This window comes from Schistocerca piceifrons, chromosome 5 (genome assembly GCF_021461385.2).
Source record: "Schistocerca piceifrons isolate TAMUIC-IGC-003096 chromosome 5, iqSchPice1.1, whole genome shotgun sequence".
In the NCBI taxonomy this organism is placed as follows: domain Eukaryota; kingdom Metazoa; phylum Arthropoda; class Insecta; order Orthoptera; family Acrididae; genus Schistocerca; species Schistocerca piceifrons.
The window spans coordinates 75,135,542-75,156,538 of record NC_060142.1 but is presented as its reverse complement, the minus strand read 5'-3'; the positions used below and the strand labels follow the sequence as shown (position 1 = coordinate 75,156,538).

General features: G+C 38.2%; 1 protein-coding gene across 2 annotated transcripts in view; it reads right to left on the bottom strand.

Moving 5' to 3' along the window:
• Positions 1-214: 214 nt before the first annotated feature.
• Positions 215-20,997, bottom strand: part of LOC124798459 (Bardet-Biedl syndrome 4 protein) — a 139,477-nt gene continuing 118,694 nt past the window's right edge. Inside the window, exons 10-11 of one of the 2 annotated variants that reach the window (XR_007016944.1) lie at positions 11,382-11,488; positions 411-451 (exon numbers count right to left, since the gene is read on the bottom strand). Coding sequence is in view for 1 of the 2 variants with exons in the window: in XM_047261882.1 (XP_047117838.1) it covers positions 320-451 (132 nt within the window). In the remaining variant the exon portion in view is untranslated. Of the gene's footprint in view, positions 452-11,381; positions 11,489-20,997 lie in introns of both variants that reach the window. The other variant, XM_047261882.1, reaches the window with a different exon arrangement.

Below are 20,997 nucleotides of genomic sequence, written 5' to 3'. Positions count from 1 at the left end.
GCTTTACACGAGCCAACATAAAATTGTACATTTCACTAAAGGCTGAAATAAACTACATCTCCCACCCCCTCAGCTAACCTACGTTATATTAATGTTTCTGTACAATAATACTTAACATTTATATCTCCTATCTTGATCAAAGTCAGAGTTTAGATGATAATGTACATAGCTGTGCAACAGCTGACAGAAAAAAAAGAAAACAGAATCACCCTTCTCATAATAACTTATACTTTAATTTCATCTCACAGAATGTACAAAATATAAAAGCCACCTAATTGTTATTACACCAACTAATTAAATTTTAATTTGTTACAATTGTTCAGACTTCATCAGGACCCATATGGGGGTAATCAGGTGTGGGTGTACGAACATCAGCAGGCTTATTGTCTGATGAGGAAGCAGCACTTTCTACAGAAAGTGTTTCCAACATTTTGCTTGCAACCTCAACCATCTGTAAACAAAGAAGAATAATGAATTTCTTATCTCTCAGTCTTATCTAGGATTTAATCTATCCTTACACTACCATGCAGTAACCAAACATTATTCCAGCCTTTCCACTGCTCATGTATGAATCAGTGCAACTTACATACAAACTTTCCTAGTTAATGTTCCCAATGTCCCTTTTTTTCTCTGTTTCAGGACATACAAATGAAGAAAGATATAACTGCATAAGCTTCCACAGCCAGAATCAGTTAACATAAGCCTTTGGGCTATGGAACCGCCTTTTATTGTAAATAACTATCACCAACGTTTTGGTCATTTCTGGGTCAGCCAGTGTATTCTTGTTGTACAGCACCTTATATTTTGGCAAAAATGGTGTGTTGAACATAAAATAAGGTCACAGTCCTAAAAAAACTAAGGTATTACATGATAGGTTGTGGTAGAAGAAGTGCATATCTGCTGTTTTCTATTGTTCCTCACAAAGTGCGCTATGATTGTTAGACACTGACAACTGGCGTATGGACTCTCATTTTCCTCATGCTGGACAAAGGCCATGCAGTTGGCAGTTAAGTGCTCATAACGATCTGTCTCAAGTTGTTAGTGCAGCCAGCTGAACTCTGATGTCTGACAGCTAGGATGGTGCATGTCTGAGTACATCCTCTCTGTTCATGTTGTTAGGGTGTTTTAATATATCATTGGCCTCTCTGATCCTGTGTTTTACCATCCCAGAATGCAGCTTTCATTGAATTTTATTTTCGGGCCACAGTCTTCATGGCGTTTGCTCACTGCAGATTTGTTGTGCTGCCCAAGTTGAATGTACTGCTCATGCTCCAGTGTATTGCTACAGATCTGAAAGTTCTGTCGATGTAGATTTCTCCACACTCATAGTCTACATTGTGCAGACCTGCAATCTGCAGACACTTTACCTTGTCCTTGTTCGAGCCTAATACATTCTGAATCTTGCAGGTGTTGTAGAGGATGGCCTGGACACCAACTCATGCAGATGTTTACCAATTCTGCTGAAGACATTCTTCACATATGGTAAGTGTGCTGCTAGCTTTAGTTGGTTGATGTCCAGTCTTTTGTGCATTCTTTTGTTTGGGCCAGTCTACATCAGTAAAACCAGCAAGCCTGCAGCAGCAAACATACAGAACTATGAGTGGTACATTCAACTTTGGCAGCACAACAAATATGCAGTGGCCAAACAGTAGAAGACTGATGCAAGAAAATAAAATTCTTGAAACCTGTGTACTTATCACACACCCAGGGAGTGTGAAATATAGGATATGAGAGGCCATTGAGATATTAAAACATCCCAGCATGAATAGAGAGGATAGACTCAAGCTTGCACCATCTTGACTGCCAGCAATCAGAGCCTAACAGGGTGCACTAATAACAAGAGATGTTTCCTGCCAGTAGCAACCAATAATATCTTTAGTTTTTAGAACTATGACACAATGTCATGCAAAGCAGAGCAATCTGCACAAAATATACGTGACTTTACCATAAAAAATACACCAGTAGACCCAAGAGGAGGCCACTGCAACCATAGCTGAAACACAGGTGACAGTTATTTATAATACGGCGGAGTACCATACACAGGAGGCTTTATGACACAGTCCCATATGCAGAAGACTTTATGTTAAATGAAGATACAGTTTAATGGGAAACAAATGGAAGGGCTTTCATGATGCACGGAAGAAATGCCTCCCCCAATGTGAAAAACAGAACATCAGAGCTTTTAAAGCATCACAGTTGAATTTTCCATCTACAAGAATTTGTCTACAATGCATGGATACACCAAACACACTTTATTATCTAAGCCATTTAAATTTTTGCAACATCAAACATCACAACAGATACATACCAACACGCTCTCTCTCTCTCTCTCTCTCTCTCTCTCTCTCTCTCTCTCTCTCTCTCCCCCCCCCCCCCCTCCCCGTCCTTGTCATTGACTGAGACCTACCACAAAACTAACAACCACCTGTAACTTATTAAAGGTTTCAATTGTTTTGTTGGAACAGAAAAATTAGCACCTGTGTCCTTTAACATGTTTTATACAACCACTACTTTCAACACTTATTTCCTCTCAATCAACAGCACCTTCTCATAATTTGTTGAACCACTTAATTATTTTTTTTTTTCAAACAACAGCTACTTGGTCTTTCACTCAGTCTCATATTATCTTACTCTACTATGATTAACACCTAAAATGCTTTACATTTGTGCATATAAAAACAAAGCAGTAAAAGACAGCACACACACAACTTTTACACTAAAATATATTACATATTACACCACCACCACCACCAACAACAACAACAACAACAACAAAAAACTGTGGCTATGCACACATGCACACACTCGCACACTCACTCACTCACTCACTCTTTGTACAGAAGCTTGGAAGACACAGGAGTGTCTTAGAAATTAAAATCTCATTCACTAAGGCAACCTGAAATATTTAGCAATGAATTAACTTTTAATATTCATAGTAACTCCCAACACACAAAGTTAATACAGAGAATGCTGACTGAATACAAGCCTTATAGTATCGTAGAAGGAGAACAAGAGATGAATACACTAAGATTCAGAAGGATGTAGGTTGCAGTAGTTATTTGGTGATGAAGAGGCTTGCACAGGATAGAGTAGCATGGAGAGCTGAGCTGTATCATACCAGTCTTTGGACTGAAGACCATAACAACAACAATACAAGTAGTATCCAGTCAGTAAGTTCCCACAACACATGAGTGAAGATGTAACATGTGGCTTTTGAGTGGATATTTTGTGTTTGCAGTATTGCCACTATTCTGGGTGAATGGCATTCAAGTGTTAGTACATGACAACATTTTTCAGCTCACATAATATAATGGTTACCCGTACTAGGTACATATACAGTTTCGTAGCCAAAGCAGTGTAAGTCATCAACATGTCCACTACAATGAACCCAATGGCCAGTCATCCCCCTTCTTTATTCTGAATTCGGCCAACTGTGGACCTCATGGTAGGCTTCTTGGCTACTCTTACCCTATCTTCCTGGAACCTATTCAGTCTCTCACTTCTTCGCTTTTTCTCTTTCTTAAAAATGTAATGTGTGGACCTCTTTTTTAATGGTTTCTTCAAATGATTTCCCCCCCCCCCCCCCCCCCCCCCTGCATTTTGCTCCTGAATCCTTCTTAGTTTCAATCAGTTCTAGTATAATGCCACTTTCTTGTGGATCTCTTTACACCTCTCCCACCCACTTTGAAGCAATGGCGGTTCATGCAAAATTTTACAAATGTGCTACAATACTACAAAAATAAACAGACTGTGTTGCACTATGTCATGACTTAAAATTGTTGCATTATTAGTTTTACATAATGCAATAGATCAAGTATGTTGCTATGATTTCCATTATTATTTATTATTATTATTATTAGTATTATTAATGCTTTAATATGTCATAGATCTTTCACTTCCCCAGTCTACACATATCAGTGTTACCGAAAATAAACAAAGAAAACAGAAAAGTGTATTGCGAACATATACAACTCTTTCCATAGACTTAAATACTAAATTTCCTCATATATTTGCTCTTTTTTACCACTCCCTATAATAGCCTTTTGACTTATAAGGGTAGTAATTGTAGCTAAATTGAACATATTTATTTTGCGTATCTAAATTGAACTGCTTAAATATATTTAAATCTTATAGTAATCATTTAATGCCACAAGAAATTAAAAAAGTACATGATGGTAGCACTGGGAATCGAACCTAACCCAGCAAACTGCCAGTTGGTGCCCTTAGTCACTGGGCTACAGTACCAATATGTCAGCTGCTCCTCTAAAATTGCTTGTACTCTATACTTTCACAATAATTTTCATGTATTTTCAACAAACAATACTGACCTGGTTCTGCGGGCAACACAGCACCCTCAGTGCCAGTAGGGATGATATAAGATCAGAGCATGTGTGACTGAAAACAGACATCTGCATCCCTTCTCTGACTATCATAGTGTGGCTGACCATCATTTCAGTACTCGATATTGGTTATACTGGTACTGGTCATCATGGAGGCAGCACCACAAATCATGGTTTTGTCCATTTTATTTGTATACCAACACGCATTGGAAGAGAAATGGCATAATTTTAGTGGGATTTCCAGCTCACATTCGAAATGAATTGGCATAATTTTAGCATGATTTACAGCTTACACTTGAAGAGAAATGGCACAATTTTAGTGTGAAATTATAGTGTGCTGTAGCACATGATCACCAGCTGCCTCTACTTAAAAGTGAACTTTTAAATGTGTGATATGACAAGGTCTGTTTAAAAAGTTGGTTTTTGTCCATTCTAGCTAGGGGTCAATGAAATTTCAACTGTTGTTTACACATTTAGTCCACAATCCTTTTGATGTTCTTATGGATCTCTTCCTATTTTCCTATTCTTTGAAGTTCCACCAGTAGTCTTTTGGGGTCCTGGAATTTTCCTCACACTCTTCCTTTCCTTTTTTTCAAGTACTTCCATGACTGTTCCTTATTCTAAATAAACAGACACATAAAAACATAAATTCCTTCTGAATTTATAATTGGATTACAGTGCCTGATTTTGGCCTTTAGGATATTGTTCATTTGTTGTACTTGTTCTGTGTTAGTGTCACGCAAGGTCTAATTTTCTGGCTCTTACTTTGACTTCTATCCAGTCCACTGGGTTGGATTCATTCTCTGAGGTATTTAAATTAATCTGTCTTTTAATCTTCCCATATTTTACCTCCAAGTATTTCTATCCTTGCTGTCTATGCTCCATACAATTCCACCTTTTCACATGAGACTTTTAGACCTATTTTTCCAGTGATTTCATGCAAGATTTCCAGTTTCCATCTAAAAGGACCAGGTCACTGCTAAAAGCTAAATACCTGATTTCAAAGTTGTTTCCTTTCTTCCTAAGGTGTATTTCACTCACTCCTCCCAACTTCAGAGTTCTTCCCAGATTTTCATTATTTTCTTCAGGATGATACTGTAGAGAATTAGGAGTTAATATTTCTCTTGCCTGACCCCTGTCTTTATTTCAAAGGTTCTCAGATTTCTCAAAAAATACTTAACTTTTGGGAAGGTGTCTTTCAGGGTTTGTATTACAGTTTCCATCATTTTCCAAAAGTCAGAATTCCTCTGAAACCCTAAAAAAGTTTGACCATCAACTGAGTCATACAATCTTTTGGAATCAAAAATTACTATTGTATTCTTCCTTCTTATTGCTCAATTCTCAGAATGGACTTGAAGTTGAATATCTGTTCCACCCATGACCTGCCTTTTTGGAAACCAACATTTCCAGTCTTTTAGTATCTTTTCAGTCTTCCATGTTTCTTCTATAAGGCGATGTATTCCATCTGCAGCGACTTCCTCTCCAATTTTCCACATTTTTGCTGCAATGCTGTCTTCACCTTGTGCTTTATTATTTTTGAGTTCCATGATTAAATGCTTAATTTTACCAAGGTTTGGAGTCTAAATTACAGTGGATTTGTTTCTGAGAATCCCATCTTTACAGAGGCTCTTCACAGTTTGACAGCACTATGAAACAGTCAAGAGCTGACTGTTCTCTTTGTCATTTTAATATGCTACCACTCATTTGCCTAAAACACAGACATGGTGGCTGGTTTCTTTGTAGTGTCTCTCTGGAGGTCCTGTAAAAGTCACTCGCATTCTTCTTTTTGAACTCTTCCTCCACCTTTTACACATTACTTTTTTAAGGTTGAATAATAAGTACACAGTTTATCCTCCACTCATTTTTGTTTTTCGAACTAACATCTGAAAAGGACAGTTGTTCCAGGTAATAGAACATTGTAGATGAAGATACAATTTCTTGCATATAGTGTTGTGTATTAAACTTGATTCTTAACCCGAGATACCATTAAACGGAGTACTCTTCATTTACGTTATGCAACAGACATGTTTTTCAACACTGTAAATTAAACTCTAGGCAATGGACAATATTATACAAAATAATTGGAATAAATAATCTTACATTATTATGGGACATATGGCTACAATGCCATAGTCTGTGAGATCGTGAAATTGGTTGAAAGCTACCTAACACAGTACTAGTAACTTATGTTGAGAAACAAAAATGTTTTACACTGTAAACAACAATGTTATGCAATGGGCAATACTGAACATACTCCACTACTCAAATATAAAGTATTTCAATCTATATTGTTGAAGATTGTGTGGAGAGGAATATGAAATTCTGTTATGTTTTAATTTTGTGTAGCAGTTTGTGTCATTGTGGTGGTTTGTGGGCACATGGCTGGTTGATAGCAACACATGATGCTTGAAAGTGGCAATGTAGTCAATTGAAATTGAGCATTCAGAACCAGCTGGGGATTTTAAGCTAAATGTTTGTTTATCTCAAGTGCTTCTAATAGGCTTAGTTTTCTTCCTCTGTTGCCTACATGTAGCACTACGCTGTGGATTTGGTATTTGTGTCCTTCCTTCAGCACATGATTGGCACAGGTGGAGTCTGACTTATGCAATCTCCAGCTGTGTTTGTGTACCATCAGCCTAGTTGTTATGGTCCTACCTGTGTGACCAATATACAATTTGTTGCAATCACTGCAAGTGATTTCGTAAACACCACTGTTAATAACGTTATATCTGTAATTGGAGAAACAACAAATAACGATTGGTATGAGTTCCAAATTCTGTTTATTGCCAACAGTTCCACAATACTAACACAACTTGGTGCTTGATCAAGGGCAGTGACTCGGCTGCAGAGTCCAAGTCCGGTATGGTAAACAGTCGTAGCACAGTGTAGCATCGTTCCTGGGTGCGACATCGACATAGCAAGTAGGTAGCCCAACACGAGAGTGCCAGGTGTGGCAGTGTATGCGGCTATATAGGGCAAGTGGCGGAGGAATATGCCTGCCGTAACCGAGTCCGCTTGTCGTGTCCTGTTATGATTGGCAGCGTGGCCTCACGTAACTATCTCTCAGGAGGACGCCGGCCGAGGTTGCCATGACATTCGGAGGCATTCAGTGTGTCTGTCAGTGCCTGCGCTGTACAGCTGTTCAATAGGATATGGACTCTAGTGCTCCTACAAAAAATAAAGTTTTTTTAATTGCAGGATTTGAGGATTTTGGCTAATCTACGTAAGGCAATATACCATGGAATAGAAGGCAGCACGTTGTGAACATGAGTGTATTACAGAGTCTGTTGAGGTAGGTTTTCTGTAAATTACTGAACTGTGTGTTTTTAGTGGTATCTAGGTGGAGATCTAACAGATTAATGGCTTTTTCAACGATCTCAATAGTAAATGGAAATGCCGTGTGGCTAGGGCCTCCCGTTGGGTAGACTGTTCCCCTGGTGCGAGTCTTTTGAGTTGACGCCACTTTGGCGACTTGTGTGTCAATGGGGATGAAATGAGGATGATAAGGACAACATAACACCCAGTCCCTGAGTGGAAAAAATCTCCGACCCAGCTGGGAATCGAACCTGGGCTGTTAGATATGACATTCCGTCGCGCTGACCACTCAGCTACCAGGGGCGGACCGATCTCCATAGCGAACTGTGTGTTTTCGTGTCGTGAGTTCAGATGTTCAAGGAATGTGTTCCCAACTGTCTTTTGGTTCCAGACCACAGACACAATACATCTCTTACATATATGTACTAATATCTGATATTATCACTGAGAGGCTCATTATGTAAGAACTGTTTTTAGAAATGGTCCATGAAGGTATATGCTAAAAGAGGACTGAGGGGAGGCCCCACTACAAAGTTTGTGTTGACCAGCGTCAGATTGAAAATAATTTGTTGTAAACATGTCTGGGTGACCAGTTTTGTGCCTTCTACTTGTAAAAGGTTGATACCTGCCCTTTACAGTAGTTTTGTCAAAAATCATGGCATTCTTAAACTGGTATGTTTGTAAACAAGCTGCTAACATCAAAAGATACTAGTTTTATGCTATGTGGAACAGGGAGGTCTTTAATTTTGTTAACAATGTCCATAAAATTAATAATTCCAATCTTTGATTTAAATTTTGTCTTGGTTTTGATACAGAAATGTACTTCTTTGATAATTTTGTAGTTTGGTGTGGTGTAAGTTGGCACAAAAGGTCATAAAAGTTGTCCTTTATTTCTGTTGTTTAAGAGATTCACCCAGTTTAGGAGCCATTGGGTTCATGTTGTTGAAATACTTAGCTTCATATTCACAAGTTACGCTTTTGCAGGTCTTGGTTAAGTTTTTAATTTCTCTGTTGGTGGTTTTGGTGGGATCTTTGGTGTAGATATGGTAGCAACTGAGTGTGGGAAATTGTTTCACTTTCTTAGCATAATCACTTTTATCTGCTTTTGTGAGAATGTTGTCATTCTGGGTAATTTTCTTCTTTATGTTCTTCGGTGTGTTGTGGTCCACATATTGTGATGTAGGAGTGTCTAACTCAAGCCACTTTTGTATATCATGACTCACTATGTGTTTGGTTGCAATGTCGTTGTTTACACTGCATTCTATATCAACTTTTAAAAAATAGAATTGTTTTTCAGAAGGTTTATGGGGAGGAACATATTTGAAACCTTTTACTAGCACTTCCATTTCTTTCATGGAAAGAACTTGTTGTGGTTGGCAGGAGAGCCAACACCGTGTTACTAGAGGAGGCCGAAAGGCACGCGTTTTAGCTCACGCAGGCTGGCGTGAGGTCTGGAACAGGACAAGGAAATTAGAATTTAGAAAAACGGACGTAGCTGGTGGAACACTTAACTTTAATCCATTAATGATGAACGTCGTTCTTGATGGTACATGATTCACAATATCAATAGTAACTGATAATGGCGCCTTGCTAGGTCGTAGCAATTGACATAGCTGAAGGCTATGCTAAACTATTGTCTCGACAAATGAAGCACGTATTTTGTCAGTGAACCATCGCTAGCAAAGTCGGCTGTACAACTGGGGCGAGTGCTAGGAAGTCTCTCTAGACCTGCCGTGTGGCGGCACTCGGTCTGCAATCACTGATAGTGGCGACACGCGGGTCCGACGTATACTAACGGACCGCGGCCGATTTAAAGGCTACCAGCTAGCAAGTGTGGTGTCTGGCGGTGACACCACAGAAATGTTTCAGATAACTTTTCTACTCATTCCCTAAAGCTGAAGATAGTCTCATAAGCCAAAAACTACTTCGAAATACCACATCGAGGAAATAAAAGGAACACAAATATTCAAAGTGACTTTGAAAACATATTTACACGACAGGTGCTATTATACTGCAAATGAATATCTGTTAACATAAATTTAAATTATTTACTTTGGTAAATGAATATCTGTTCAAATAAATTTAAATTATTTCTTTTCTTGTATTATGTTTCTGAAACAGCTTTTTTTATCTTTTGTACTATATATTAATAAAATTATTTAATTGGATAGATCAAAAATCTACTTACCAAGCAGTGGCAGAACACACATATAAAAGATTGTCGTGATTTGGATGCTTTTGTAGGCAGTGGCTCCTTCTTTAGGCAGAAGGGTTGAAGGGAAAGGAAGAAGGGTGAAGGAAAAGGAATGGAGAGATATAGGAAAAGGGGTAGATTTTGGGAAAGTGAACCAGAACTGTAGTTCAGAGGAGACTTATCATACGGGATGAGAAGGAAAGACTGATTGTTGGGGGATGCATGAGACGAGATTTGAAAACCTGAGAGCTTAAAGGAGGAAAAAAGGGCAATATGCAAGATAGAAATTACTACTAAAACATCATGCACGAGTTAATAAGAGTGAGAATAAGTGCATTGCACCTAACAGAGGTGGGAGGGGGTGGTGAAAAATAGACGGGAAAGACAATGAAAGATGTAGAAAACAATGAAGTTGCAACCAAGCACACAGTAAGTCATGATATACAAAAATGGCTTGAGTTAGACAGTCCTGCATCACAATATGTGGACCACAACACACTGAAGAACATAACGAAGAAAATTACTCGAAATGACAACATTATCACAAAAGCAGATAAAAGTAATTATGTTAAGAAAGTGAAACAATTTCTCACACTCAATTGCTACCATATCTACACCAAAGATCCCACCAAAACCACCAACAGAGACATTAAAGACTTAACCAAGACCTGCAAAAGTGTACCTTGTGAATATGAAGCTAAGTATTTCAACAACATGAACCCAGTGGCATGTGAATCTCGTAAACAACACAAGGAAAGGCCCACTTTTATGATCTTTTGTGCCAACATACATCACACCAAACTACAAAATTATCAAGAAGTACATTTCTGTATCAAAACTGAGACAAAATTTAAATCTAAGATTGGCATTATTAATTTCATGGGCATTGCTAACAAAATTAAAGACCTCCCTATTCCAAATAGCGTAAAACTAGTATCTTTTGATGTTAGCAGCTTATTTACAAACATAGAAAGTGAAAGAACACCTTGATATTTTGACAGAACTACTATACAGGGCAGGTATCAACCTTGTACAAGTAGAAGACACAAAACTGATCACCCAGACATGTTTACAACAAATTATTTTCATTTTGAAGGTACTCAATGCAAACAGATAGTTAGCTTTGCAGTGGGGCCTCGTCTCAGTCCTCTTTTAGCAGAAACTTTCATGGACCATTTCGAAAAACAGTTCCTACATAATGAGCCTCTCAGTGATAACATCAAATATTAGTACAGATATGTAGAAGATGTACTGTGTCTGTGGACTGGAACCAAAAGACAATTGGGAATGCATTCCTTGAACATTTAAACTCACAATACGAAAACACACAGACCCTGATGTTCCCAAGATTTAATATCACACAAACATGCTGCCTTCTATTTCATGGTATATTGTCTTATGTAGATACCAATGTCAAAACAGAATTTTCCAACAGAATCAGACACAATTAAATGTACTACATTGAACAATGGCTTTACCCCTGAATTAATTAACAACTTTTTACATAAAAAGAACAAAGAAGAAAGTCTTACCCTTTGTGTATGCCTCCTCTGCAGCAACAGTCATATCTAAAACCAACCAAGAGTAGTACCCCATATTAAGCAAAGCTATCTGAAAGATTGGCCAAAATCCTCAAATCCTGCAATTAAAAAAACTTTATTTTATGTAAGAGCACTAGAGTCCATAGCCTACTGAACAGCAAGGACAAAAAAGCTTTATTAAAAGTGGTGTTTACGAAATCACTTGCAATGATTGCAACAAACTGTATATTGGTCACACAGGCAGGACCATAACAACTAGGCTGATGGTACACAAGTCAGACTCCACCTGTGCCGAACATGTGCTGAAGGAAGGACACAAATACCAAATCCACAGCGTACTGCTACATGTAGGCAACAGAGGAAGAAAAGTGAGACTATTAGAAGCATTTGAGATAAACAAACATTTAGCTTAAAATCCCCAGCTGGTTCTGAATGCTCAATTACAGTTGACTACATTGCCACTTTCAAGCTTCATATGTTGCTATCAAAAAGCTATATACTCACAAACCGCCACAATGACACATACTGCTACACAAAATTAAAACATAACGGAATTTCCTATTCCTCTCCACACAATCTTCAACAATATAGATTGTAATACTTTATATTTGAATAGTGGACTATATTCAGTATTGCCCATTGCATAACAATGTTATTTACAGTGTAAAACATTTTTGTTTCTCAACATAAGTTACTAGTACTGTGTTAGGTAGCTTTCAACCAATTTCACAACCTCACAGACCTTGGCATTGTAGCCATATATCCTGTAATAATGTAAGATTATTTATTCTAATTATTGTGTGTAATACTGTCCATTGCCTAGAGTTTAATTTACGATGTTGAAAAACATGTCTGTTGCATGACATAAATGAAGAATACTGTGTTAAACAGTATCTCGGGGGTGGGGGGCGAGGGCTGGAGAACATTTAACCTGTAATATTGTGTAGTTTAGCTAATTATAGTGCTTAACATTGTCCATTGTACATTGTCTATTGTGTAAAGTGTAATTGCAACATTAAGAAACAAGTTTGATGTACAACACTATATGCAAGTGATTGTATCTTCGTCTAAAATGTTCAGTTATCGAACCACTGTCACTTTCAGGAGCTAGTCAATTGTTTCCTGAAGATGGCCTAATAAGCCAAAAACTAGTTCAAGATAAACAACAATCAGTAGAGCAAAAACAGTGTACTTGATATTAAACCTTAAATATGGAAATGTTCTACCAAGATATAATGGAAGAATCCATAAATAGCATTTTACTTTTGTCATTTTCCTATTCTCTGCTCTAATGATCTTGGTTGTTTCTTCTCTTTCATTCTTGAAGTCTTTCCAGTTTTCCTCAGTCATCTTCAAGTTCCACCTATTTCAGGATATTTTTCCTTCAAGTGTTTTGTCAGATTTCTCATTCCATCATCTTTGCTTCTGTTTTTGTGAAGAGCCTACGAACTATTGGATGCTTACATTAAAGCTTCTTTGATTTCTTCACAGCTGTTCATCTCCATATTAGACAGGTTTTCATGGTTCACATCTTCTCTTGCTTCAGTTATTGATTTTAGATTTGGTCTTTCACATTGGTCTGTTTGGCTGAAATATTACTTCGATCTCTGGGAGGTTGTGGTTAGAGTCAATGTTGCACTCTTACTTACTTTTGAAATTTAGTATTTCTTTTCAGTATTGTGCTATTATTGTAACACGGTCAATCTGTAACTCTCTTAGCACTGTGTTCCACATTTTCTTTTTCCGTTGGAGGGCTTTGACGTATGTTCAGCTGCAGGTTGGATCATCTACAGAAAGCGGCAAGTCTTTCCCCATCATCATTGGTGCTTACATGTCCTCAGTAGTCTCCCACTATTGTTCTACTTTTATTTTCTCAAATCACTTGGGCAATGAGTTCACTGAGCAACATTTTAACATGGTGAGGAATTTTGCTGCATCGTCAAGTTTCCCAAAAGTTGTCCATTTATTTTCTGGGTTTCTCTGGTAACTTGAGCTGTCGAATTTTTGTTGGGGGCCTGAACACCGATGAAAGGTTATGTCTCTTCAGGAGCCGGCTAAAATTCGATAGCTCATGAGACCTGTGTAGGACGATCTTGGGCTTAGAACGCCTGTAGTGTACAAGATACCATGTCAGTATGGCTGTTACTACGTTGGCCAAACAGTACGCACTGTGGAGCAACGCCGGACAGAACATGAGAGGTGCTTACGCCTACACTATCTAGAAAAATCAGCCATGGTAGAACACGCCTTAGAAAATGGACACCAAATTCTATTCGACGAAACATCTGTTGTTATGAGGACGAAGGGATTTTGGGATAGTGTCATAAGAGAAGCTATTGAAATAAAAACGTCTGAAAACACCATCAACAAGGATGGTGGTTTGCAGCTCAGCACAGCCTGGGGCTTGGCCATCGTGAGGTTAAAATGGGTGCGACAGACACGGGATGAAAACATTACTATATATGGTGAGGAAGAGAGCACTAGTGATGTCACAACCAGCAGTGCAGCTATATAACGACGCGGCCACGGCAACTCAGCTGTCAGTCTTACCACTTGACAATGACGGAGGAGAGCGCAGTCGAAAGCTCGTGGGATTTTAACCACCTGACGCGCCTGGAAGCCTGAGAAAATTTTATTGAGCTGCAGTATGTCACCCTGCTTACCATCTTCTCCATACAACTTTTGACCAGGATGCTAAGTTTTTTAGAGATTCTGTATTCTGCCATGATCTCCCATAAAGTTTCTCTGTGCACTTAATAGTTGGCTTTCTAAAAAGTCTATAATGGGTAATAAATATCCTTGTTGTATATCAATACTGTTTCATTGATGGTCCTGATGCAGAATATGCTGTCTATTGTTGATCTATTTTTCAAAAACCATTCTGGTAGTCCCCTGTTATGTCATCAGTAAAGAATGTGAGTCTTCACAATATAATACATGACAGTATTTTGTATGTTGTGACTAGCTGTGAAATTCCCCCTCAGTTCTTCTGATTTCATTTATCTGTATATTTGTGTATATGGATGATAACCATTGATTCCCTCCATTCACCTGTTATTTTTTCATCTCATCTCATCTCATCTCATCTATTCCTCTTTAATGGTGATGTAAAACTGTGGATGGATTCCATTATATTCTTTTTGACTACAATGGCTTCATAGAGTCATCACATTTGAGCTATATTTATAACAGGTCTTCCGTTATAGATTCTGTACCTTTCTGATTCTATTGGATGTTTATTCAGGTATCTGATCTCTTGAAAAGTCAGTATGTAAATGTTTCCTTCTCTTTAAACAAGATATCTGTATGGTGCAAAAAGTAGCAATGAACCCTAAATAATGAAATATGTAAGATCACCAGATGAGTACTACAAGAAATCCATTATATTTAGATTAAATGATAAATCACACAAATCCAAAGGGTGTCAATTTAACTAAATACTTAAGAATTACAATTACAAACATTTTAAATTGGAACAATAACACAGATAACGTTATGGGGAAGGCAAACTGAAGACATTGTGTCTGATATGGAGAAGGTAAATATCAGTGGTTATAAACTAGCTGCACATATGAGTAGAGAGAATAAGGTGAGAGGAGGAGTTGCCATATATGTCAAAAGTTATCACTGTGTAGAAAGCTTAGATACTAAAAAGTTTTGTCTAAAGCAACATATAGATGCATGTGCCTGTCAACTTAAACTGAAGGAGGGCTCTTTTACAATTGTAACACTATATAGGCCCCTTAAGGAAACTTTCATTTATTCCTGGAAAACTTGGATGTCTTGTTGTGCTATCTGTCAGATAGGGGAAAGCAAATTATTATTTGTGGTGTCTTCAATGTTGATTCACTGAAAGAATGACCTGGAAGTCTTGCTCGGTTCTTTCAATTTGACATCTGTCATTAATTTTCCTACTTGGGTAGTAAAGGACAGCAGCATGTTGATAGATAACACTTTCATAGACCAAGATAGGTTTAAAAACTCAAATTTTTGTCCTGTTGAGAACGGCCTATCTAACCATGATGCTCAGCTAGTTACAGTATATGACATAGCTCCATTCAGTAATTCGAAACTACCCTCCAAAGTTGTGCATTCAATTAATGACTCAACAACTACAAATTTCAGAGACAATCTTCAGCAGTTAGACTGGGATGAGGTGTACAAGAAACCCGATGCTAATTTAAAATATAACTTATTTCATGATACACTTGTAAGAGAATTTGAAAACTGTTTCCCCAAGAAAGTAGTTAAATCTAATTATAAGAAACCATGCAAAACCCTTGGCTTACTAAAGAAATAAAAATATCTTGCAACCACAAAAGGGAACTGTATCTAACAACAAGAAAGGGTAATGACCCAGAAACAGCCAAATATTATAAAAACTACTCTGCTACATTACGAAAGGTTATTAAAAAGTCCAGAAGCATGTGCATCACATCTGAGATTAATACCTCTGATAACAAAATCAAAACAATTTGGAATATTATTACAAGGGAGACAGGGCAACCAACAGTACAGGATGACGGCATCACCATCAAAGTGAATGAAAACTTGATAAACAACAAGCCAGAAGTCGAAAACATTTTGAATAATAATTTTTTAAATGTTGCAGAGAAAATAGGATCTAAATGTTCATTAGAAGAAGCAAGGCAGTTAATAGAAGAGGCCTTACCCACACCATTTGATACAATTGAAATTCCACCCACCTCTCCATCTGAAATTAGGAAGATAATAAACTCTCTCAAGAATAAAAGCTCACAAGGAATTGATGGCATTTCCAGCAGGATAATAAAAGCTTGTTCCCAAGAAATAAGTGGGCTTCTTACCCACATATGTAGCTCTCTGAAGCAGGGTACTTTCCCAGATAGATTGAAGTATGCCATTGTTAAACCACTGCATAAAAAAGGGGATACGTCTGATGTCAACAACTACCACCCGATCTCTCTTCTGACTGCCTTATCCAAAATTCTTGAAAAAGTAATTTATTGTAGAGTGGCTTCACACCTTTGTAAAAATAAAGTTTTAACAAAATGTCAGTTTGGTTTCCAGAAGGGTATTTCAACGGAAAATGCTATATATACTTTCACTAATGAAACATTAATAGCTCTGAGTAACCGGAAGTCACCCGTTGGGATTTTTTGTGATCTATCACAGGCTTCTGACTGTGTAAATCATGGAATACTTCTAGATAAGCTCAAGTACTGTGGTATGAATGGGACAGTGTTCAAATGGTTTAAATCATACCTAACTGGAAGAGTGCAGAAAGTTGAAATAAACAGTTCACATAATACGCAAAAAACTGATTTCTCAAACTGAGGAACAATCAAGAATGGAGTGCCGCAAGGTTCGGTCTTGGGTCCTCTGCTGTTCTTAATATATATCAATGACTTGCCACTCTATATTCACGAAGACGCAAAGCTGGTACTTTTTGCCGATGATACAAGTATAGCTATCACACCCAACTGACAAGAATTAACTGGTGAAATTGTAAACGATGTTTTTCAGAAAATCATTAAGTGGTTCTCTGCAAATGGGCTCACATTAAACTTTGACAAAACACAATATATACAGTTCCACACAGTAAATGGAATGACATCATTAATAAATACAGACTTCGATAAGAAATCAGTAGCTAAGGTAGAATATTCAAATTTTCTAGGTGTGTGCATTGATGAGGGGTTGAACTGGAAAAAACACACTGAGGATCTGTTGAAACATTTGAGCTCAGCTACTTATGCTATTAGGGTCATTGCAAATTTTAGCAATATACATCTCAGTAAATTAGCTTACCACACCTTTTTTCATTCTCTCCTTTCGTATGGCATCATATTCTGGGGTAATTCATCATTGAGTAAAAGAGTGTTCATTGCACAAAAGCTTGTAACCAGAATAATTGCTGGAGCTCATCCAAGATCATCCTGCAGACACTTATTTAAAGAGCTAGAGGTTTTCACTGTAGCCTCACAATATATATATTCACTTATGAAATTTGTTATTAACAATCCGAATGAATTCAAAAGTAATAGCAGTGTACATTGCTACAACACTAGGAGAAAGGATGATCTTCACTACTCAAGGTTAAATCTAACTTTGGCTCAGAAGGAGGTAAATTATGCTGCCACAAAAGTCTTTGGTCACTTAACTAATAGCATCAAAAGTCTGACAGATAGCCATATTGCATTTAAAAGGAAATTAAAAGAATTTCTTACTGGCAACTCCTTCTACTCATTAGATGAATTTTTGGGTATAATAAGTGGGTAATTTCCCCAACCCCCACAAAAAAGTGTCATGTAATATTTTGTGTAATGTAATATCCTGTATAAACACCTTTTATTAACCTGACATGTTCCACATCATTACGAAGTGTCGTACTCATGATCAATGGAACAAGTAACAATCTAATCTGGCAGAACACTAAGAAGATGCAATAGGTTTACTAAAGACACTGCCTACAATACATTTGCCCATCCTCAACATAGTGCACAGGCCGTTTTTGGTCATAGACATGCGAAGTTGGAGGTGAATTACAGCAGTACCAGCCACATTCAAGTGCGGGTGTTACGCTTTACGAAATATAACACAGCCATCATAGCATTGTGAGGCGAGCCGGCCTGGCAGGGTGTGGAAACAGTTGACACAGCAATAGACAAATGGTAGATGCCACAAGCCTTTCCACACAAGAAGCCACTGAAATGTCTAGTACACGATCCACAAGGCATAGTATACCCCAAACAAGAGCAGCTCAATACCTAACCATTTCTTCTGTTAGTAACACAGCGCTATCATCATCACTTTGCTGCCACCTGGAATGTTGTTTGGGGGCCACAGTTCAACTCAGGATCAGGGCAATGTGTTCAAAGACCACAGGACTTGGAGATGCTGCCACAATAGCCCAGTATTGGCCCTGGCTGGCAGCCTGCCAGCCATTGACTAGGCAGCAGTGTATTACTGCCATTAAATTACCGGTCTGCCATGTTCTGGACAGGGCACAGTTCATGAACCACGCAAAAACACTTGGGTCGTGCATTGCTGTCCAGCTGACACTGCACTCTGACAGCTTTGTAGGACAACAACATGCACGAGGCCACTGACTGCCACTGCTGCTTCCTGTACTGGGCTAAGGCAGGGTGCCATAATAAAGCATTTGGAACTGCAGCCTGTTTAATTGGCACTGGGAGGTGTCCCTCTCCCTCAATCTCATCTCCATGAGTCCGCTTACAACTGGTATCAGACTACTGGTATCACCTTTCTCAACGTCTAAACTTACTTTACGGTGAGTCAAGAAATTTAATTTTTGTCAAAGTGTATTTGTCACAGAAAAAAACTTGACCACAATGCTTTTTGTAACATAAATTTTGTTAAAAGTAAGGATGTGGATTTGTCACACTTTAGAGGTAATGGGGTTATGATTGGTTAGTACCTGTCAGATATACGTAGTGCAACTTGGATGGTCATTCAGTGCCATGTTCAGTCAGTAGCAGTGGTATGATTCCTGTTTAAGCATTACAGATACATGGCTAGACAGTGGCAAGAATTAAAAATGGCTGATGATTAGGTGTAAGAATTAAGTTCATGTAATTCAATTTGTACATTTTGTAATTTCTGGTATTCCAAAATGAGAATGGAGAAGGGCTAGGCATTGGCAGAGTCAGAGTTGCAAGGAGTATCAGAACCAGGGGCAGTACATATATTTTTGGAAAGGGTAGCACAACTGACATCTGGCAATAGGGAGTTATGTGGCCAACTTGGAGTACAGTGAAATATAGATTTGTCAACTGCAAGTTTAGCTGTTCCTTTCTCTGGTAAGTGCACTGAGTATGTGCAAGCATTTGTGGAGGCCCTTAGGAGTTTGGAACAGGTGGTCTTTTAGGGTACCAATATTAAAATTAATTGGGAAATCAAATGTTAATGCTTATGTGGAGGCTCTCAAAGGAGCTGAAACAGTTGAAGAATTTGAAAGGCAGTTATTTAAACATACAGAAAGCAGAACAGTCTTAGGCATTTTAGACATCACTAGGGCATGGTAATAAGGAGGCATGGAGAATTAGTGGAAGAATCTGTAGACTGGATAACGAAGATCAATAGTTGTTTGTATGGGTGGGACAGAATGCTGTGGCGAATGAATTAATGTTACATGAAGCTGAGTAGAGGGCCCTTGACACATTTTTAAGAGCGTTGCCTGCATAAATGTCAAGGAGAGTATGATGGTTCCAATTAATTGTGCACAGCTGTCAGATCGGCAGTAGAATGCAAGGAAATTTGACATGTGCACAGGACTGCAAGCTAAATGGATTTTTTTTTTCCGGCCAATTTAAGGTGTTATATATGTGGACAGATGAGGCATTTTCAGAAGAATTTATAGGATTCCATGTAGCTGTGACTAGGTGTACATGGGTCCTATAAAAAGAATGGTCAAAAATGACTAGAAGAGCACAAGGGCAATTGCAGAAGGGGGGACACTGACAGATCAGCTATTGCGGAACATGCTTTGCTGCCTGGAGATCACCACATTCATTTTGATAGGACTCAAGTACTGACAGCCACAAGCAGATGCCATGAAAGGTTATAGAGAGAGGTCATAGAGATTGTAAAATAACCCAGGTATTTCAACACGAAGGATAACATGAAACTGAATGACATTTGAATCCCACTGCTGAAGAAGATGTGTACCAGTCTTCTACCATGGGGTGCTATAAACAGCAGATGGGAATCAAGAACAGCCAACAGTGCTCAGGTATTCAAGACATGTGATGTCACACCATTGTGCGGAAGCATACGTAAACGAAATTTTACTGCATTCAGCAGTGAGCCAGGTGTGAATCAGAATTCAAAGAAACTACAATCCCTCTTGGAAATGTACTCCGCAGATGGGGACAAAACAATAGGTTTAAATGTGAAATACATTTGACCATAGCATAAGAGCCCAGAACATTTTATTAATTGTGATATTTCCTGATGTGAAAGTGTACATTTCACAAGTGCATGGTGTATCTTGATAACATAATCATGTTTGTGAGTAACATGGAGCAGCACATACAATGCCTAAGAGACGTATTCTTGACGTTAAGGGCTATAAGTTTAACACTGAGTACAGAGTAGTGTAATTTTGTACTAGAATAGGTGGCATACTTTGGTTGCATAGTAAATAAGGATAGGGTTAAGACAGACCCAAAGTTAATTACAGCTACATGTGAATTTCCTGTACCTAAGTTAGTGAAGGAACTGCAATTGTTCCTTGGCATTGTGAATTATTATAGAAGGTTCATAAATGGACTTTCAGATATTGCCAATTCATTAACGCAATTGCTGAAGGAAGGTTCAAGATTTATATGGTTGGTAGATTGTCACGATTTTGGGAAACTGAAAGAAATTTTGAGAGTGAGTTCAGTCTTAGTGTCTCCAAATTTAAATAAAGAATTCATTCAGTCATGCAATGCAACCAACCCCACCTCAGTGTGTGCTGAGGAAGGTGGCTGAAGGTGCAGAACATCCTGTGGCCTATGCATCGAGAAAGAAGTCCACACAATGGAAATGTTGAGCCTTATCTATGGAATCACCTACATCAATACCAGAGAAGGAAAGTTGCTACTCACCATATAGCAGAGAT